This window comes from Microcaecilia unicolor, chromosome 1, assembly GCF_901765095.1.
Source record: "Microcaecilia unicolor chromosome 1, aMicUni1.1, whole genome shotgun sequence".
NCBI classification, from domain to species: Eukaryota; Metazoa; Chordata; class Amphibia; order Gymnophiona; family Siphonopidae; genus Microcaecilia; species Microcaecilia unicolor.
The window spans coordinates 542,929,767-542,949,069 of record NC_044031.1 but is presented as its reverse complement, the minus strand read 5'-3'; the positions used below and the strand labels follow the sequence as shown (position 1 = coordinate 542,949,069).

At 43.5% G+C, this 19,303-nt stretch overlaps 1 protein-coding gene across 6 annotated transcripts in view; it reads right to left on the bottom strand.

The window, feature by feature from the left end:
- Nucleotides 1–1,379: 1,379 nt before the first annotated feature.
- TP53INP1 (tumor protein p53 inducible nuclear protein 1) overlaps nucleotides 1,380–19,303 on the bottom strand; it is a 49,261-nt gene continuing 31,337 nt past the window's right edge. For 5 of the 6 annotated variants that reach the window (XM_030216782.1, XM_030216769.1, XM_030216776.1 and 2 more), the window contains exons 4-5: nucleotides 6,338–6,370; nucleotides 1,380–3,499 (exon numbers count right to left, since the gene is read on the bottom strand). In XM_030216782.1, the coding sequence (XP_030072642.1) occupies nucleotides 3,250–3,499; nucleotides 6,338–6,370 (283 nt within the window). In that variant the 3' untranslated portion in view covers nucleotides 1,380–3,249. The remainder of the gene's footprint in view (nucleotides 3,500–6,337; nucleotides 6,371–19,303) is intronic. The other variant, XM_030216809.1, reaches the window with a different exon arrangement.

The following is a 19,303-nucleotide window of genomic DNA, read 5'->3' as shown; positions in this document are numbered from 1 at the left end:
CCCCAGTATTCAGCACTGTGCCTCAATAAATGGAATGCCCCTCTCATGGCCACGCTCTCTTTTGGGCTGCAGGCGAGACACTTTGGGCACGCAAGTGTTATAGAATAGAACATAGGCAGATGTGTACGTAAATCCAAATTAGTGCCGTGCCAATTAAAGTCAATAATTCGTTGTTAGCACCTAATTAGTTTACATACACGTTTGGGCACCCTATGTAGAATCCAGGGAAGTGCTACCCCAAACACAGATGAACTGTTTAAAATCTTAATTTAAAGTTAAAATGTGTATAAAAATTTCAGGACAGTCCTTTTTTTTGCACACTCAAGTTCTCCCATTTCTACGCTATAATGTTTGCCACATCATATTAGAACAATCTCTAAAAAAGTCACGTGATGACTGAATACCTTGGAGAGGGTCAAGGATAGGACCAACAGTCCAGTTGGAAACACATGCCAAGACCAGGGTTATATTCCTGGACTTATCTCTTCCTCCTCAGGTTAGCCAGATGTGCGACATTTGACAAGTCTTCTAAAGTCTTTGAATATTAGGTTTTGAATTATACACACCCAGCTGTGTCTAACACACACTGCTTCTTGGGATGGCTAGGACAGGTGATGCTGTAGAGACAAAATTCAGTCTAATGGAGGGGGGGGGGGGGGGTCGAGGAGTCTTAACCTAACTGAACAGTATCAACATCTAGGAGCCAGATAGGGTGCGTATATACTGGGCTCTGCAAGGTGCCAAGGCCTGTTGCTACAGTTGAGGACAGGAAGAGATGAGCGGAAATTCTAAATACTTGGGGGGGGGGGGGGGGGGGGGGATGCATAGCATGAGAAGGGATCTAGCAAAGCTTAAAGATGGTCATGCACTTGGCCTGCAAAAAAATCCAAGCAAGCAGTATAGTATAGGCGGTAAAGTACTTCTGCGTACAAAAGATGAACAGGACTCTGGGGGAGGGGGGGTGATCATATCAGAATATCTTGAGGAGGTCAAAACAGGTAGAAAAGGCAACCACTTAAGCTATAAAAATGCTAAGGAGTATAGGGAAACGAATGATCAGCAGGAAAGAGAGGTGATAGTGCCCTTGTACAAGTCCCTGGTGAGGCCCCACTTAGAAAGACGTGTGGAACTCTGGAGACTGTACCTTCAAAAAGATATAAACAGGATGGAGTCGGTCCAGAAGACAGCTACACAACTGGTCAGTGGTCTCAGTCATAAAGCATATAAAGACAGACCTCAACAGGCATACTCTGTGGCATTAGTGTACAGGAGGAAGTATTTCAATTGAAAGAAAACTCTGGAATGAGAAAGAGCATAGGAAGACGTGAAAAGGTTGTAGGCTCAGGAGCAATCTAAGGAAAGATTTTTTAAAGGAGGTGGTAGAGACAAAAAAAAAAACATCTGAATTCAATGGATCTCTTAAGGAGAAGAAAGTGGATGAAGTAGATGGGCAGACTGGATAGGCCATTTGGTCTTTACCATCAATGTTTCTATGTAATAACTGCAGTAGCAGCATTTAGAAGGTCTTAAAATTGTTTTTAGAAAGTAGATTGTTTTCAAGTGAGGTGGGGGGGGGGGGGGGGGGGGGGAAAGAGAGGGAAGTAAATATAGTAAATAGCTCCTGTGCTCCGAGTTTACTGTTTGCTTTCTAACGCAGTCAGCAATGTGTTATGTGGTGATGTTATACTATCAGTGAGATTGTTCATACACAAACTCGTTATACCTGCAGCCACAAAGAATGTGTTCAGAATCCGTTAAAAACAAAACAAAACATGGTATTATGGTAGATGTGTATTTACTCTACACCTGCCTATTGTCCTTTGGAACTGGATTACTATACAGCCATCTTTATATTAAAAAAAAGAAGAAAGAAAATCCAACCTTCTCCACATTTGTAGTATTTAAAGCAAATATTTTCTAGTTCAGTTCTACCGTGTCAGATTTTATGCCTGTACCCAACCTCATTTTAGGTAAGATGCTTGGGGACAGAAGCGACTCATCTTAGTATTCACTCTTTCCCTGGAAGACCAACGTACTAGCATTTAATACATAGTGTAAGAAGCTAAACATTTACTATTGCTATTAGTTCCTGTTTACTAAGGTAAAACAAGGTTCAGCTGGTGTTTGGGGTGGGATGTGGGAAAATTCTACTCCAACCCTGGAAGTAATTTATACAGACCAGGTTCTATTTACTGTCCTCAATAAAATGTAGGATTGTACCCTCCCTTCTTTTCTTCTAAGGCTCCCTCTTGAATCTACCCCCCCCCCCAATTCCCAAGGGTTAAAAAGGCACTATTAAGGAAACAGAGAGTGACAGGGTGGCTGAGAACTAATGCTTTAGAACTTTTACTGACAGGTGGAGCTAGTCAGTTTTTGTTACAATGCAGTTCCTGATCCCTGTGACATATCCCCAACTGAGAATTAAAAAAAAAACAAAAAAAACAAAACAAAACAAAAAACTAGATAATTAGAATTACGTTCTGAATAATAATTCAAAAGGTCAACATTTCCATTTGTGTGCAAGTAATGACCAAAACGTGTTCTGGCCCCTTGAGATCCCAGTTTTACATACAGTAACACAACAGAAGAAGTATCTGTATAGTGATTTTAACATGCCAATTACACATACATAAAAACAAGAATATTTCAATATTACAAAAAAAACAAAGTATCAAAACAACCATCTCTCCACAAAATTCCTACTTTACAAAGTTCAGTAACTCATCCATAACAGCTACCATCAACTCAATATTTTAAAATTTGTTGATGTGTAATATGTACACATACAAAAGTTCTCAAGTACTGCCAAAGTGTTCCGCTGAATTGCATTGACCCTGAGAATTGCAAAACCTTTTTCATCTAATGGTTTGAGTAACTATGGAATAAAATTTTAACTAAGCATATCTGCTCCAATTTTCAGACAGACTTCCAAACTTAAACTCACCCACTCATTAACAGATCTAAAAGAGACAAACACTTGTACTTCTGATATATATATAATTTTTAAATTTATAAAAAACATTTTTGAAAAGTCCTTAAATCTTCAGCAAGGCATTTTGTGATACAATATTTAAATTTTTTCAAACTTAGTGTCAGAACACTGCTCTCATGATTACGTTTAAAAAACAAAAAAAGCAAAAACTTAATAAAAAAAAATCTTAAGAGTAAGACTATACCTTCATAAATCTACGACAGACAAAAAACAAGGGCAGCCTACTCTAATAATCCACATGAAAACCTCAAAGCCCTTCAATAGTTGAACTGACGCTGACAAGGCTGGTGAACAAGGAAGCCATTGTGCTTAATATGCCTTGAGTGGCAATCCCTGGCAAGATTTTGGCGACGAAGGCTGTTTCTGGTTATGCAGTGCTTATCACTGTGCTCCTTTATCCACTGGGGATGCCGAAAGTGTTTTGTTTGCTCCAGAAACGTTGCATGAGCAGCAAGAGCAGCAACATAGCAACTAATATGTCGGCCCATTTCATTCTGCGCATCTGTTCTACAAAGAAAAAAAAAAGTGAACTTTATTAATATAATTTAAGTCTTGACAATTCTTAAAACAAAATCTAAGCCCTTCCATGCCAAAAGGTGTTATGAATTTTCTAGCAAAAAGTACACAATTAGAATTTGATGTTTATTCACTCAAAAAAATAATGGACTTCCAATTTATCTGTATTCCATTAAAATGCTCAACAACTGTATGCTTCCTATTTTATAAGAACATAAACTGGGTCAGACCAAAGCATCCTGTCTGACAGAAGCCAATGCCAATCCCAAGTACCTGGCAGGATCAATAAGGAATGGAACTACTCCTCAGGCTCATATGTAGGGAACAGCAGGAACTTTCCTAGGTCTGCATGGGTAATTAATGGAAAGGTGTGTAACATTGCTAAATATGCTCGTTTTTAAATGTGCTATTAATTTCATGGAATGTCTTCTAGCCTTTGTACTACTTGAAAGTACAAACAATCTTTCCCTATTTACCCTTTCTAGCCTGTTAATGGATTTTATAGCTCTGCTCCAGATCCACTATCATCCATCTCCAAGGTGAAGTCCTCCCCTTCCCTATACCTTTTCCCAATTCTGCTATCTGTTGAAATGTGTTTCTATTTCCCTGCAAAATCTCTGATTGCTTAGCCCCTACTCTCTTATCCCTCTATCCTTTTGTTTGTACCAAGTTACTGGTCTTACTGTTAAATACCTGAACCTGTCGTATCAGTACATTGTAGTTCCTTTCAATTTTCTTGTTTTAATGTTACTTTAGATTATAAACCACCCCGGTCTGCAAGTCAGTTTGGGCGGTATAGTAAGTTTTAATAAACTATAAACCAGAATTGCACACTCCTCCAGGTCTAGTCACATCATGGTTTATTACAGAGGCATAATATTAGTACATAAGTATTGCCATACTGGGAAAGACCAAGGGTCCATCAAGCCCAGCATCCTGTTTCCAACAGTGGCCAATCCAGGTCACAGATACCTGGCAACAGGGGCGTAGCCAGCCTTCCGTGGGTGAGGGGTCCAGAGCCCGGGGGGAGGAAGCACATTTTAGCCCTCCCCGGCGCCGCCCCCCCCACCGCCGACATTGCCGCCCCCCCTCCCGCCACGAACCCGCCGCCGCTGCAGCCTACCTTTACTTTTGCTGGCGGGGGTTCCCACTCCCCGCCAGCCGACGTCTTCTTCTCAGTCCTTCCTGCTCTTCAATGTGTTTGCTGACGTCCTGCACGTTGTACGTGCAGGACGTCAGACTCAGAGAACAGAACTGTTCTCTGAGTCTGACGTCCTGCACGTACAATTACGTGCAGGACGTCAGCAAACACATTGAAGAGCAGGAAGGACTGAGAAGACGTTGGCTGGCAGGGACTGGGATCCCCCGCCAGCAAAAGTAAAGGTAGGCGGTGGCGGGGGCGGGTTCGCCGGGAGGGGGTCCTGGGGTGAATCTGCGGGGGCCCCGGCCCCCTCAGGCCCCACGTAGCTACGCTACTGCCTGGCAAGATCCCAAAAACGTACAAAACATTTTATGCTGCTTATCCCAGAAATAGTGGATTTTCCCCAAGTCCATTTAATAACGGTCTATGGACTTTTCCTTTAGGAAGCCGTCCAACTGTTTTTAAAACTCCGCTAAGTTAACCGCCTTTACCACAGTCTCTGGCAATGAATTCCAGAGTTTAATTACACGTTGAGTGACGAAAAGGTTTCTCCGATTCGTTTTAAATTTACTACATTGTAGCTTAAACGCATGCTCCCTAGTCCTAGTATTTTTGGAAAGCGTGAACAGACGCCTCACATCTACCCGTTCAACTCCACTCATTATTTTATAGACCTCTATCATATCTCCCCTCAGCTGCCTTTTCTCCAAGCTGAAGAGCTCTAGCCGCTTTAGCCTTTCCTCATAGGGAAGTCGTCCCATCCCCTTTGTCATTTTCATCGCCCTTCTCTGCACCTTTTCTAATTCCACTATATCTTTTTTGAGAGGCAGCGACCAGAATTGAATACAATATTCGAGGTGCGGTCGCACCATGGAGCGATACAAAAGCATTACAACATCCTCATTTTTGTTTTCCATTCCTTTCCTAATAATACCTAACATTCTATTTGCTTTCTTAGCCGCAGCAGCACACTGAGCAGAAGGTTTCAACGTATCATCAACGACGACACCTAGATCCCTTTCTTGGTCCGTGACTCCTAACGTGGAACCTTGTATGACATAGCCATAATTCGGGTTCCTCTTTCCCACATGCATCACTTGCACTTGCTCACATTAAACATCATCTGCCATTTAGACACCCAGTCTCCCAGTCTCGTAAGGTCTGCTTGTAATTTTTCACAATCCTCCCGCAATTTAATGACTTTGAATAACTTTGTGTCATCAGGAAATTTAATTACCTCACTAGTTACTCCCATCTCTAGGTCATTTATAAATATGTTAAAAAGCAGTGGTCCCAGCACAGAGCCCTGGGGAAACCCACTAACTACCCTTTCTCCATTGAGAATACTGACCATTTAACCCTACTCTCTGTTTTCTATCTTTTAACCAGTTTTTAATCCACAATAGAACACTACCTCCTATCCTATAACTCTCCATTTTCCTCTGGAGTCTTTCATGAGGTACTCTGTCAAAAGCCTTCTGAAAATCCAGATACACAATATCAACCGGCTCCCCTTTATCCACATGTTTGTTCACCACTTCAAAGAAATGTAGTAGATTGGTGAGGCAAGATTTCCCTTCACTAAATCCATGTTGACTTTGTCTCATTAATCCATGCTTTTGAATATGCTCTGTAATTTTGTTCTTAATAGTCTCTACCATTTTGCCCGGCACAGACGTCAGACTCACCGGTCTATAAATTTCCCGGATCTCCTCTGGAACCTTTAAAAAAAAAAAAAATCGGCGTTACATTGGCCACCCTCCAATCTTCCGGTACCACGCTTGATTTTAAGGATAAATTACATATTTCTAACAATAGCTTTGCAAGCTCATTTTTGAGTTCTATCAGTACTCTGGGATGAAGACCATCCGGTCCAGGAGATTTGCTACTCTTCAGTTTGTAGAACTGCCCCATTAAATCCTCCAGGTTTACAGAGAATTCATTAAGTTTCTCCGACTCGTCAGCTTCGAATACCATTTCTGGCACCGGTATCCCACCCAAATCTTCCTTGGTGAAGACCGAAGCAAAGAATTCATTTAATCTCTCCGCTACGGCTTTGTCTTCCCTGATCACCCCTTTTACTCCTCAGTCATCTAGCGGTCCAACTGATTCTTTTGCCGGCTTCCTGCTTTTAATATAACTAAAAAACATTTTTACTATGTGTTTTTGCCTCCAACGCAATCTTTTTTTTTTAAGTCCCTCTTAGCTTTCCTTATCAGCGCTTTGCATTTGACTTGACATTCCTTATGCCTTTTATTATTTTCAGTCGGTTCCTTCTTCCATTTTCTGAAGGATTTTCTTTTAGCTCTAATAGCTTCCTTCACCTATTTAACCACGCCGGCTGTCGTTTGGTCTTCCGTCCTCCTTTATTTGGCCTGGGCTTCCAGGATGGTGTTTTTGAACAGCATCCATGCCTGATGTAAATTTTTGACCCTCGCAGTCACTCCTCTAAGTTTTCTTTTCACCGTTCTTCTCATTTTATCATAGTCTCTTTTTTTTTTTTTAAAGTTAAACGCTAACGTATTTGATTTTCTATGTATGCTTACTTCAAAGCTAATATCAAATCCGATTATATTATGATCACTGTTATCAAGCGGCCCCAGCACCATTACCTCTCGCAGCAGATCATGCGCTCCACTAAGGACTAGGTCTAGCCGCAGCAGATCATGCGCTCCACTAAGGACTAGGTCTAGAATTTTTCCTTCTCTCGTCGGTTCCTGTATCAGCTGCTCTATAAAGCTGTCCTTGATTTCAGCGAGGAATTTTACCTCCTTAGTATGTTCCGATGTTACATTTACCCAGTCAATATCAGGGTAATTGAAATCACCCATTATCATTGTGTTGCCCAGTTTGTTTGCGTCCCTAATTTCCTTTAACATTTCTGCATACGTTTGTTCATCCTGGCCAGGCGGATGGTAGTACACTCCTATCATTATCCTTTTCCCCTTTACACATGGAATTTCAATCCACAGTGATTCCAATAAGTGTTTTTGTTTCCTGCAGAATTTTCAATTTGATTCAAGGCTCTCGTTAATATACAATGCTACCGCTCCACCAATTCGATCCACCCTATCACTACGATATAATTTGTACCCTGGTATGACAGTGTCCCACTGGTTAGCTTTCTTGCACCAGGTCTCAGAGATGCCTATTATATCTAATTTTTCATTTAGTGCAATATATTCTAACTCACCCATCTTATTTCTTAGGCTCCTGGCATTCGCATATAGACATTTCAAACTGTGTTTGTTGCTCCTATTTACATCATGCTTAGTACTTGACAGTACTAATTTGCAATCTTTTGTCCGATTTTTATTTAGGGACACCTGATCTACTACGGTCTCTTTTGCAACCTCACTATCAGGATACCCTGTCTTGGTGATATCTTTGAAAGATACCTTATCCCGAACCATGCGCTTTTGAGCAACTGTCAGCCTTCCCCCCATTTCTAGTTTAAAAGCTGCTCTATCTCCTTTTTAAATGCCGATGCCAGCAGCCTTTCGGAATAGGCTCCCCCTTCCCCAGAATGTTGCCCAGTTCCTAACAAATCTAAAACCCTCCTCCCTGCACCATCGTCTCATCCACACATTAAGACTCCGGAGCTCTGCCTGTCTCTTGGGCCCTGCGCGTGGTAAAGCCCTAGAGGATCTAGATTTGAGCTTTCTACCTAAGAGCCTAAATTTGGCTAACTGAACCTCTCCCACATTTTCCTATGTCATTGGTACCCACATGTACCAAGACAGCTAGCTCCTCCCCAGCACTATCTAAAATCCTATCTAGGTGACGCGTGAGGTCCGCCACCTTCGCATCAGGCAGGCAAGTCACCAGGCGATCCTCATGTCCACCAGCCACCCAGCTATCTATATGCCTAATGATCGAATCACCAACCACAACAGCTGTCCTAACCCTTCCCTCCAGGTCAGCATTTGGAGACATATCCTTGGTGCGAGAGGATAGTACATCCCCTGGTGGGCAGGTCCTGGCTACAGGAGTACTTCCTACTTCACCAGGGTGATGCTCTCCTTCTAGGAGACCTCCCTCCTCCAAGGTAGCACAAGGGCTACCAGACTGGAGGTGGGACTTCTCTACAACATCCCTGTAGGTCTCCTCTATGTACCTCTCTGTCTCCCTCAGCTCCAGCAAGTCTGCCACTCTAGCCTCAAGAGAACGGACACGTTCCCTGAGAGCTAGAAGCTCTTTGTGTCGGGCACACACATATGACATCTCACCAACTGGGAGATAATCATACATGTGACACTCAGACAAAATCAAAGTCCTCACATTTGGTACTCTCTAGATATAGGTTGCATTAAACATGGAGGGGGGGATGTATGTGGAGAAAAACACATACACAGGGCCTATTAGCAAACCACCATTTTTATTCTTTCCAACCTACGTATCAAACATGTACTCCTATGTGGGGGGGGGGGGGGGGGGGGGGGGGGCAAAACAACTATGAAAACTCAGATGGTCCAAGTTTGTCATGGGGGGGGGACAAGAGTTGGAAAGGGAGACAGATCAAAGCAGGAATTCAAAAAATATAAGCCCCCCCCCCTAAAAGAATGGGGGCCCAAAGCATTTCTATGGGAGAAGCGGCAATGAAAGAGTGAAACACTGTGAAAAAGGAAAGTAATGGGACAGTGATAAGGGTAAGAGGGCTGCTGCAGTTTGCTAGCTTCCCCTCCCTCCAGCCAAAACGTATGTTTAATACTGCCTCCACTCTGACCATATTATTTTAGAGACAAACTAGTATTTTCTGTCTCTTGCATTTGTGAAGCCTTTTTGACAATTTTGAACACGTTGGGGTGGTCTATCCTTGGCATCTCTGGTTTCTAACCAAAAGCCTATTCTAACCTCTAGGCCATGCCATTCAAAGCATGTGCTTTCAAAGATCCCATTCACAATCTCCCGCTACTGTCATACATAGTTTTGTAGTTCTCCCTACACTAACTCTGAAGGTGAATAGGGGGGAGGGGGAGGCCATGAACAAAAATCCTAGTGGAGAAAAGAAGGGACAAGGAAAGCAAATGACCATCTATCGGGGGAGAGAGGAAGGAAGGTTGAGAAAAAAAGTAGATGCTGGTCTACGGTAAGGTCCCACAAATGTTTGTTTAGGGCGTTCCATGCAGCCCTTAATGCCAAGAACATGTTATATATGATTAAGTTTCTTCTGGGTAGACCAGATATCCCTAAATGTGAAAACCCATTTATACGGGATCCCAGGATGTGTTTGGAAAAAAGAAATGGCTTTTAACAAAACACTAGTCTATCCACCAGGACAGACTAATACTGCCAAGATCCATTGGGTTCTCTCATTCCGAGCTTGTCACAGGAATCACATGCACTATTGAGGTCCTATAACCTAATAGCAATGTGCTTCAAGCTGATGCTCAACTCAGGAAAATCTCTTGCACCATGAAACCAGAATGATGGCCCTTTATGGTACTGCATTCACATGTTTTTTGAAATACGTTTTTGAAGAAATACACCACTTGTGTTTTCACATGAACCTCCTGAAAAATACTAACCTTTTATATGGTTAACAGTCATTTTGTTTTTAGTGGACTAGGGTTGTTGTTTTTTTTTGCCTCCTAGTAAAAAACAAAAAAAAACAAAAACAAACCAAAAAAAACTTAGGCATATTAGAAACAAGAAGCCGGTAAATCTCTCGCTGCAGCCTAAGTGCTCCATTCGGGGCCCAAGCTGGAAGTGGGTCTCAAGATCTGGGAAGCCTGGATGACTCTCCTACCACTGGCGGTATGAACTTGTGGTACTTTTCTACTTCTCTCTGTTAGTGGACTGTTTGCTCTGGGATACTTTGGACTTCTTATAAGTAAATTTTCTTTTGTTCTTTAGGAAACTTCTGCTTGGCAAAGTGTGAATAGCTTCTATGCCTGTTTTGGGTATTTGCTCTTCCTCTGTCTGGTGGGCCTTCCATTGGAATGATGGGTCCTCCATTGTGCGAGCGAGGGTGGGCTGGGGCATTTTGATAGTGGAGGTGGGACGGGTATGCATGAGTGGAGCCTTTGGCTTTTGTGTGGTTCTTAGGGTGTTTGGTAGGTGCACCATGTGAATGGATTGTAGCTGCTATGGGAGTATGTTTATTTGTGTGATCTCTGTCTGATGGGGGACTTCCAGTTGTAAACGTTTAATGTTAATGGTTTAAATTCACCCCAGAAACGAAAGCATTTTTTTTTCTTTAAAAGGAGGCCCTTCGCTTCAGTATCTCTGTGGGGTTTGTTCAAAAAGACTCATCTCCAGTCCCTGTATGAAAGTTGTTGGTACATCAGCACTACCCTTTTATCTCCCAAGCTACTAACGCCCAGTGCAAAAAAAAAAAAGGGAGGAGAGGGCGTAGCGATTTTGATTCATTAAGCAGTTAGTTCTGCGGTCCATGATACCTAATGCGGTCCCAACAGGTGTCATTTATTTGTGAAAGGGGAGCTGCAAGGTCGGCTTTATACCTTGGTCAATCTTTATGCCTCCAATTCTAATCAAGGCTTTTTCTTTGAGCATCTGGAGCAGAAGATTTTAGACTTTTCTGAAGATATCTGTGGTAGGTGGGGCAGAAAATTTTAGACTTTTCTGAAGATATCTGTGGTAGGTGGGGGACTAATCGTACCTGTGATCCCTGATGGGATAATTCCACTGCACAGATTCATTTTGCTAAGCAGGATTGGGCTAGAGAGCTGCACGGGGACGGGGTTCGCGGGAATCCCGCAGAACCCGTGGGATTCCCGCAGGGACGGAAGCAGGTCCTGCGGGGTTCCCGCGGGGATGGAAGCAGTTCTGCGGGGTTCCCGTGGAAGTATAAGCTGCACTGCATCAGCCTCTCATCTACCGAGTACCTTGAATGCTGTCTCCTCCTCCTCCTCCTCTTCCTCCTTGCTTTAACAGCACAAATGTGTAAAGTCTTCCGTTAAGGAGGTGGTAGAGACACAAATGATGAAGGAATTCAAAAAGGCTTGGTTGAACACAGAGGATCTCTAATTAGAAAATGGAAGTTATAAAAATCCTAACCTTAAATGGCTGCATGTGTGTGGATGTGTCAAGTGACGCTTAGGTGGTGACTCTGGCTGTGATTAACTAGGACCGATACAACTTGTATGGTCTGTGTCTAATATATGGCAGTCTGGTTTAGGATGGGCTAGAAAGGGCTTAGACAGCAACTTCAGTAGCTGGAACATAAGGACAGTGCTGGACAGATTTTTGCGGTCTGTATCCCACAAATGAGAAGATGAATAGACTGGAGTGGGCTTCAGCGAGAACTCCAGCAATTTGAACATAAGGATAGGGCCAGATAGACTTCTATGGTCTATGTTCCAGAAACACGGAAGAAAAGTATATAATATCACACTCGTTGATTTAATCATGGATTGATAATGTGTGACTATTGGGCAGACTGGATGGACCATTCAGGTCTTTATTTGCTGTCACTTACTATGTTACAATTAATCCTCTTTGCTCTTGGGCTGATGCGCAGACCTCAGCTCTGACACAGGCAAGAGCATCGGATGTCACCTGACCTACTGGCGCGTGCATGTGGTGACCTCTCAGCATACAGTGCCAAAATCAGAGACAAATCTTACATGTGCACACCAGAATGTTCTAAGTTTCAGCTTCCATTCCTTCCTTGCCTACAGTGATGTGGCTCAAATCCAGAGAGAGACTGAGGGAGCTGAGCAGAATTTTCTTTTATGTACCATTAAATTCTTGCGGGGACGGGTTGGGATAGATTAAATTTTTGCGGGGATGGGCAAGATTTCTGTCCCCGTGCAACTCTCTAGATTGGGCTCACCTGCACAAGCTGATGGGTTGACTTGGGCTGGAGGATGTGTGGGCGTTCGTTTCATCCGGGTGAGAGGGACCATTTTTTTTTGTTTTTTTAACTCAGCGCTTTACAGCTCTTACTCCCAGATAGACCTTTAGCTACTTGAGCTAGGTCATTGCTCTTTTGTTTTGGATGTGCAGATTGAGCCCCACATCTGGTATGACCATGTCCCGGTTGTCCTCAGTTTGGTTCCTGCCTTGGGGTTTGGGGGTCATCAGTTTCGGAGAATGTGCAATCAGTTGCTCTTGGATTCACAGATACTGAGGGCATTGGAGGCCGGAGACAGATGTTAAAGAATTTTTTGTGCTTAATGATGCAGGGTGGGGATGGCCGGGGGTGGGGGGGGGGGGGTGGGGTATGGGTCACGGGTCACGTTGATCTTGAAACTGGGGAAATACCCATTCTATTGTATCTCATATAGGCCTATTTCTCTGCTGGGAGTTGATTATAAGGTTTTGATGCGGATTCTTGCTGCCCGCCTTCAGCGATTTTTGCCGGACCTCATTCAGGTGATCAATCTGGTTTTTATTGCTAGCAGACAGCCGAGTGAAAATGTCTGGGGGGGTGCTAGACCTGGTTTGGGTGGCTGGTTGGGGGCCTTCTCTGGTGATTTTGCTGGCAGTGGATGCGGAGAAAACCTTTGGCCGGGTCTCATGGCCTTTCTAGTTAGCAATCCTTAGATGACCAGGCTCTCAAAAATCTTTCAGTCTGGTGTGGGGGTGGGTCTTATTTCCCACCTCAACTAGGCCCTATTCTACAGCTGCCTGCCTGTTATATTCTATGAGCAGTGTTGAGAAGTCCTGCTGGGTTCCACTTTAGAGGCCATGCAGTGGGAGTCACTTTATGTGAACTTAAGTCACAATTGCTTCGAACTATGTAGAACATGGTTACAAGATGCTATTTCAATAGTATTTTAACCTGGACTGGCTTAAGTGCATCTTTGGGGTAGGCAATGGATACTGCGGAAACCTTTGCTCATATCTGGTGGGACTGCATCAAGGCCCATTGATTTTGGGAGATGGTGGCTCGCTTGTTGTGTTGGTGCCCATTATAAGTGTCCACGCCTTTCTTTTGAATCTGCATCTGCCGTTCCCAGATGCTGATGCTGCCCACCTAATGTCCTTAGTGGTTATCACTGCTCGTAACTGCTTGGCTGTAGCTTGGCACCAACCAGACCTTCCTTCTAGGGACCAACTCTTGGTCAAGTTGGACTTTTTGTTCTTGATGGCTCAGTTAACCGCTCTCAAGGACGACACCATTTCCATCAGATTTAGCATCCGTATCGACATCAGAGGATTGCTCAGACTTGTTAATTCTTTGCCCTTCGGGGGCAATTTCCACCTTTTTTGACTGTATATATGGGGGGTTGCCCTTATTGCTTGTGCCTGGTTGTTTTTCCTCAAGTTGCCATCCTGCCTGTGTATTTCCTGTTGTTTTATAATAAAGGCAAATGTTTTATTTAAAAAAACAAAACAAAAAACATCGAGAATGGTACCAGAAGATTGGAGAGTGGCCAATGTAACACCAATGTTTAAAAAGGGTTCCAGAGGTAATTCGGGAAATTATAGACCGGTGACCCCCCGACATTGGTGCCGGGCAAAATGGTAGCGATTATAATAAAGAACAAAAGTAGAGTATACGCATAAAGCATGGATTGAGACAAATATGGATTTAGGCAAGGGAAATCTTGCCTCACCAATCTACTATATTTCTTTGAAAGGGTGAATAAATATGTGGCTAAAGGTGAGCCAGTCAATATTGTGCATCTGGATTTTCAAAAGGCATATGACAAAGTACCTCATGAAAGACTCCTGAGGAAATTAGAAAGTCATGGGATACAAATGCAAAGTCCTATTGTGCATTAAAAACTGATTGGAAGATAGAAAAACAAGAGTAGGGTTAAATGATCAGTACTCTTAAATGGAGAACGGTAGATAGTAAGGTTCCCCAGGGATCCGTGTTGGGACTGCTGATTTTTAGCATATTTATAAATTATCTAGAGATGGGAATAATTAGCGAGGCAATTAAACTTGCTGATGCCACAAAGTTGTTAAATCACAAGGAGTGTGAAAAATTGCAAGAGGACCTTACAAAATTGGGCATCCAAATAGCAGATCACATTTAAGATATGAGCAAGTGCAATGTGACATGTGTGGGAAAGAGGAACCCAAAATACAGCTACATGATACAAGGTTCCACATTAGGAATCACCGCCCAGGAAAAGGATGTAGGCGTCATCATTGATGATATGTTGAAACAGTTTGCTCAGTGTGCAGTGGCATCTACGAAAGCAAGCAGAATGTTAGGAATTATTAGGAAAGGAATAGAAAACAAAAATGAGAAGGTTATAATGCCTTTGTATCGCTCCATAGTAAGGCCACACCCCAAATACTGTGTGAAATTCTGGTCACCGCATCTCAAAAAAAAGATATAGTGGAATTAGAAAAGGTACAGAGAAGGGAGACAAATGCTAAAGGGGATGGGACGCCTTCCCTATGAGGAAAGGCTGAAGTAGCTAGGGCTCCTCAGCTTGGTAAAGAGACGGCTGAAGGGAGATATGATAGAGGTGTACATAATACTGAGTGGAGTGGAACGAGTAGACGCAAATCCCTTGTTTACTCTTTCCAAAAATACTAAGACTAGGGAGCACGCAATGAAGTTACTAAGTAGTAAATTTAAAACAAACCAGAGAAAATGTTTCTTCACTCAACATGTAAAAACTCTGGAATTAGTTGTCAGAGAATGCAGTAAAAGCAGTTAGCTTAGCAGTGTTTAAAAAAGGTTTGGATTATTTACTCAGAAAACTCCATTGCTTAATTTCTAGGATAAGCACCATAAAATCTGTTTTACTGTTCTGGGATCTTGTCAGGTACTTGCAACCTGGATTGGCCACTGTTGGAAGCAGAATACTAGGGTTGGACCTTCGGTCTATCCCAGTATGGCAACGCTTATGTTTTTATGTACATTAGTCAGTATGAGAGACCAAAAAAAGAATGGTTTTTCAAACTCTTTCTAAATAAGATAATGACCACAATCTTAAAGCAAAAGAAATCTGGTTCCACATCTCAGCCATCTGATAGTGACTGGAAGAGGAAAGCTTAGCAAAAACAAAACAAACGAACAGGATCCCAAGTTTCGAATCTTGTAGTTGACCCCCGCAATAGAATTACTAGGTCTAACATTTAGACAAGGGCTTCACCGCTTAAAATTCTAAAAATTGTAACATACAAACTGTATTCATTACAGGAAGACAATGAAGTTTAGGAGGTCACGTGATGCCTGCAACCTGACCAGCAGCAGGAAGACGGAGCTCCGCCGAGACTCAGCTAAATACCAGCAATAACTCAGCATGTTCTCACCCCAATAGTGCTGGTAGACTCCCGCTGTGACTGGGAAGTAGCCAGGATCCAGCAAAGTGAACGAAACAGCGGAGGGACCGAGGGTATGCCCACGAAGAGCCAGAGAGGCCTGAAAGGAAAAACCGCGAAGCCAACCACACTCCTAAACATGGCGGAGGAGCGGGAAACCCAGCCTTCGACGGCAACGGAGGCAGGAGAATGGGCCAGAGAAATATCCAGAACAGTAGCGACAGCGCTGGAGGATAGATTAAATAAAATACAATCGGCGGTCGATGAGATCAATGAAAAATTTGACACGCAAGCGAAGCGACTGGATGAAGTGGAGCAGAGAGTGTCCGCGCAAGAAGACGCATCGCAGAGTATGGCGTCCCAAATTGTGGCCTTGCAGAAAGAAGCGGCAACTCTAAGAGAGCGTGTAGATGAGCAGGAAAACAGAAATCGCCGCAACAACTTGCGGGTGATAGGCCTTCCAGAGGCTGTCCAGGAGCAAGAGCTGTATCAATTTTTTAGTACATGGCTTCCACAGCAGCTGGGAACAGAAGGGAGACCGGGTGCCTGGCAGTGTGATAGAGCACACCGGATCGGAGCGCGGAAAGAGGGAGAGGCAAGACCGCGCACAGCTATTGCACATTACGTTAACTGGCTGGGAAAAGAATCGATACTGAAGGCCTTTCGAGCACGGAAAGAAACGCTGGAGTATAAAGGGACAGAAAATATTGCTCTTCAATGACTATTCTACGAATGTAGCGCAATAACGCAGAGCGTACATCGCTGTATAAAAAAGGCATTAGATTTTCGCTTGCCTTTCCTGCCAAGTTGAGAGTCTGGTATGAAGGGAAAACCATGGCGATTTCGGAGGTGGCAGAGGCACAGGCGTTCCTGGACAGGATTAATCGGGAGGAACCGAAGAAGAGGGATGCTTAAAGAGACACAGTTGGATTTGAGCCTTTGCACGTGCTAAACAATTAATAGAGATGCTGGACCTGATGAGACGCCATGTATAGACACTGAGAATGGAAACTTGAGGGTGAGCATGAACAGAGAGCAGCTCGGAAAGGTGAAGGGAAATGAACAGATTGCATGAACTGGACATTAATCAGATATGGCTAAAGAGAATTTAATAAGAGAGAGGGAGAGTTTTTCTATTACTCTTGGAAATAAGGGTGGGTTGCAAAGCTGAGAGGGAGCGGGGCGGGTAATGTTTATTTTGCTGTGTGAGTTGGGGAGGTGGAGGACGTTAGAGGGAAGAACAAACATGGGGGAAGGGAATAACAGGGGGAGGGGGGAAGCAAGATATGAGTGAATGGGTATGTAAAGAGAGGGGAGGACTAGTAGGGGGGGAGCGGGATGGGAGTTGCAAGAGGGAAGAGATGTTGTTGAGTTCAGGGGAGTATGTAAATGCGACATGGGGTAAGAAGTGGAAAGAGGAAATGCTCGGTGGGCTCAGCTGGGAAGCCCACGGAGCTCAAGACCTAACTAAACTGTGTGGGCCATTAGGTGGAGTAGATAATGGTTAATTTGAAATTTATCTCTATTAATGTGGATGGCATTCACTCCCCAATTAAGCGATCCAAAATATTATCATGGCTAAAAAAGCAGAGGGTGGATATAGCATATTTACAAGAAACCCACATGTCCAACGCAGAACATGCAAAGCTGAAGAGAGACTGAGTAGGTGAAGTTGTGAGCTCGGCCTTTAACAGTAGACAGAGAGGTGTGGCCATTCTAATCCACAAACAGATCCCTCTTCATATGCATAGAATTATAACGGACAAAGAAGGCAGATATATTATAGTACTAGGAGAATTGTGGGGCAGAAATCTGGGTCTTTGCAATGTGTACGGTCCCAACACATATTCCCATAAATTTTTCACAGATGTAGTGACTAAGTTAAGCACACAGTCAGAATACCAACTAGTGATAGGAGGAGACTTTAACATATGCGCAGACCCTACTATTGACTGTAAACCTGCTAAATCAAAACATAGAGGATGGGAAAATAAAGGGGTAAACTTTGTAACAAACCAACTGAGCACAGTGGACGTGTGGCGCTTGTTACACCCTCATGATGCTGACTATACTTTTTACTCCAACCCACACAACACATATTCAAGGCTGGACTACTTTCTTATATCACACACCTTATTCTCCACAGCAAAAGAGGTGCTCATACTTGATAATGTACTATCGGACCACTCGGCAATTTCTTTGTCCCTAATGTACACAGCGGAGGGAGTAGAGAAGGTGTGGAAGTTTTCTCCAGCACTTTACAATGACACAGCATTTCGCACATATGTCAGGGAGAAGTGGTTAGAATACCAGACATATAATGAGACACCTGATGTGGATGCTGTCACTTTGTGGGAAGCGTCGAAAACAGTAATGAGGGGGCACATCTTAGCCTACACAGCAACTAGAAAGAAACGTTTAGAGGCAGACCTACTTAAACTATCACAGGAATATCAGATCCTTAGAAGGCAGCATGTGACGTGTAGATACAGGTCAATAAAAGACCGGCTAGGGGAGCTGCGCACACAAATTGATCACCTGCTTACAAGTAGAGCCGAAAGGGATATTTACTATCAACGATTTAAATTATTCAGGTGGGGTAGCAAGGCTGGGAAGATAATGGCGAACTTAGCGAGACCATACAAAAAGAGACAGATCATAACATCTATCACGGATAATGAGGGGCGTCAATACAAAAGGGAGAAGCATATACAACAGCAGTTTGTCCAGTATTATCGTGCACTGTATGGGGAGAGGAAACTTGATCCCAAACAGAGGGATACCTTTTTTGGAGATATAGAGTTCCTCAAGTTTACTCAGGACCAGGTGCACAGTCTGAATAGGCCTATCACAGTAAACGAAATCAGACAGGGCATAAAGACTCTCAAATTGACAAAAGCTCCGGGTCCGGACGGGTATGGGCCAGAGTATTACAAAATACTGTCGGATGTCGTGGCCATCCCACTGGCTAACATGTTTAATAGTTTGACTCAGCAGAGAAGGGGGCTACATCAAAATTTAGCGCACATAATCCTACTCCCCAAGCCTGGAAAAGACCCAGTGCAGGTAGGGTCATATCGTCCCATATCTTTACTCAACCAGGATGTAAAGCTACTAGCCAATATCTTAGCAAAGAGAATGAATACTTTCTTACCGAGCATGATCCATGAAGACCAAGTGGGCTTCATACCGGGTAGATATGCCTCGATGAATCTTACAAGAGCCATGGTGGAAGAGGGGGGAAAGAGGCTATTGCAGGGTTAGATATGGAAAAGGCATTCGACAGTATATCATGGCAATACCTGTTCTGGGCCATGGAGCAGTATGGGCTACAGGGCAGGTTTTTCGATTGGATCCAGATAATGTACACGGCGCCCCAAGCATGCCTACTTGTGAACAACAACTTGACAGAGCGATTTGCGCTTGAGAGGGGCACAAGACAGGGGTGCCCTATG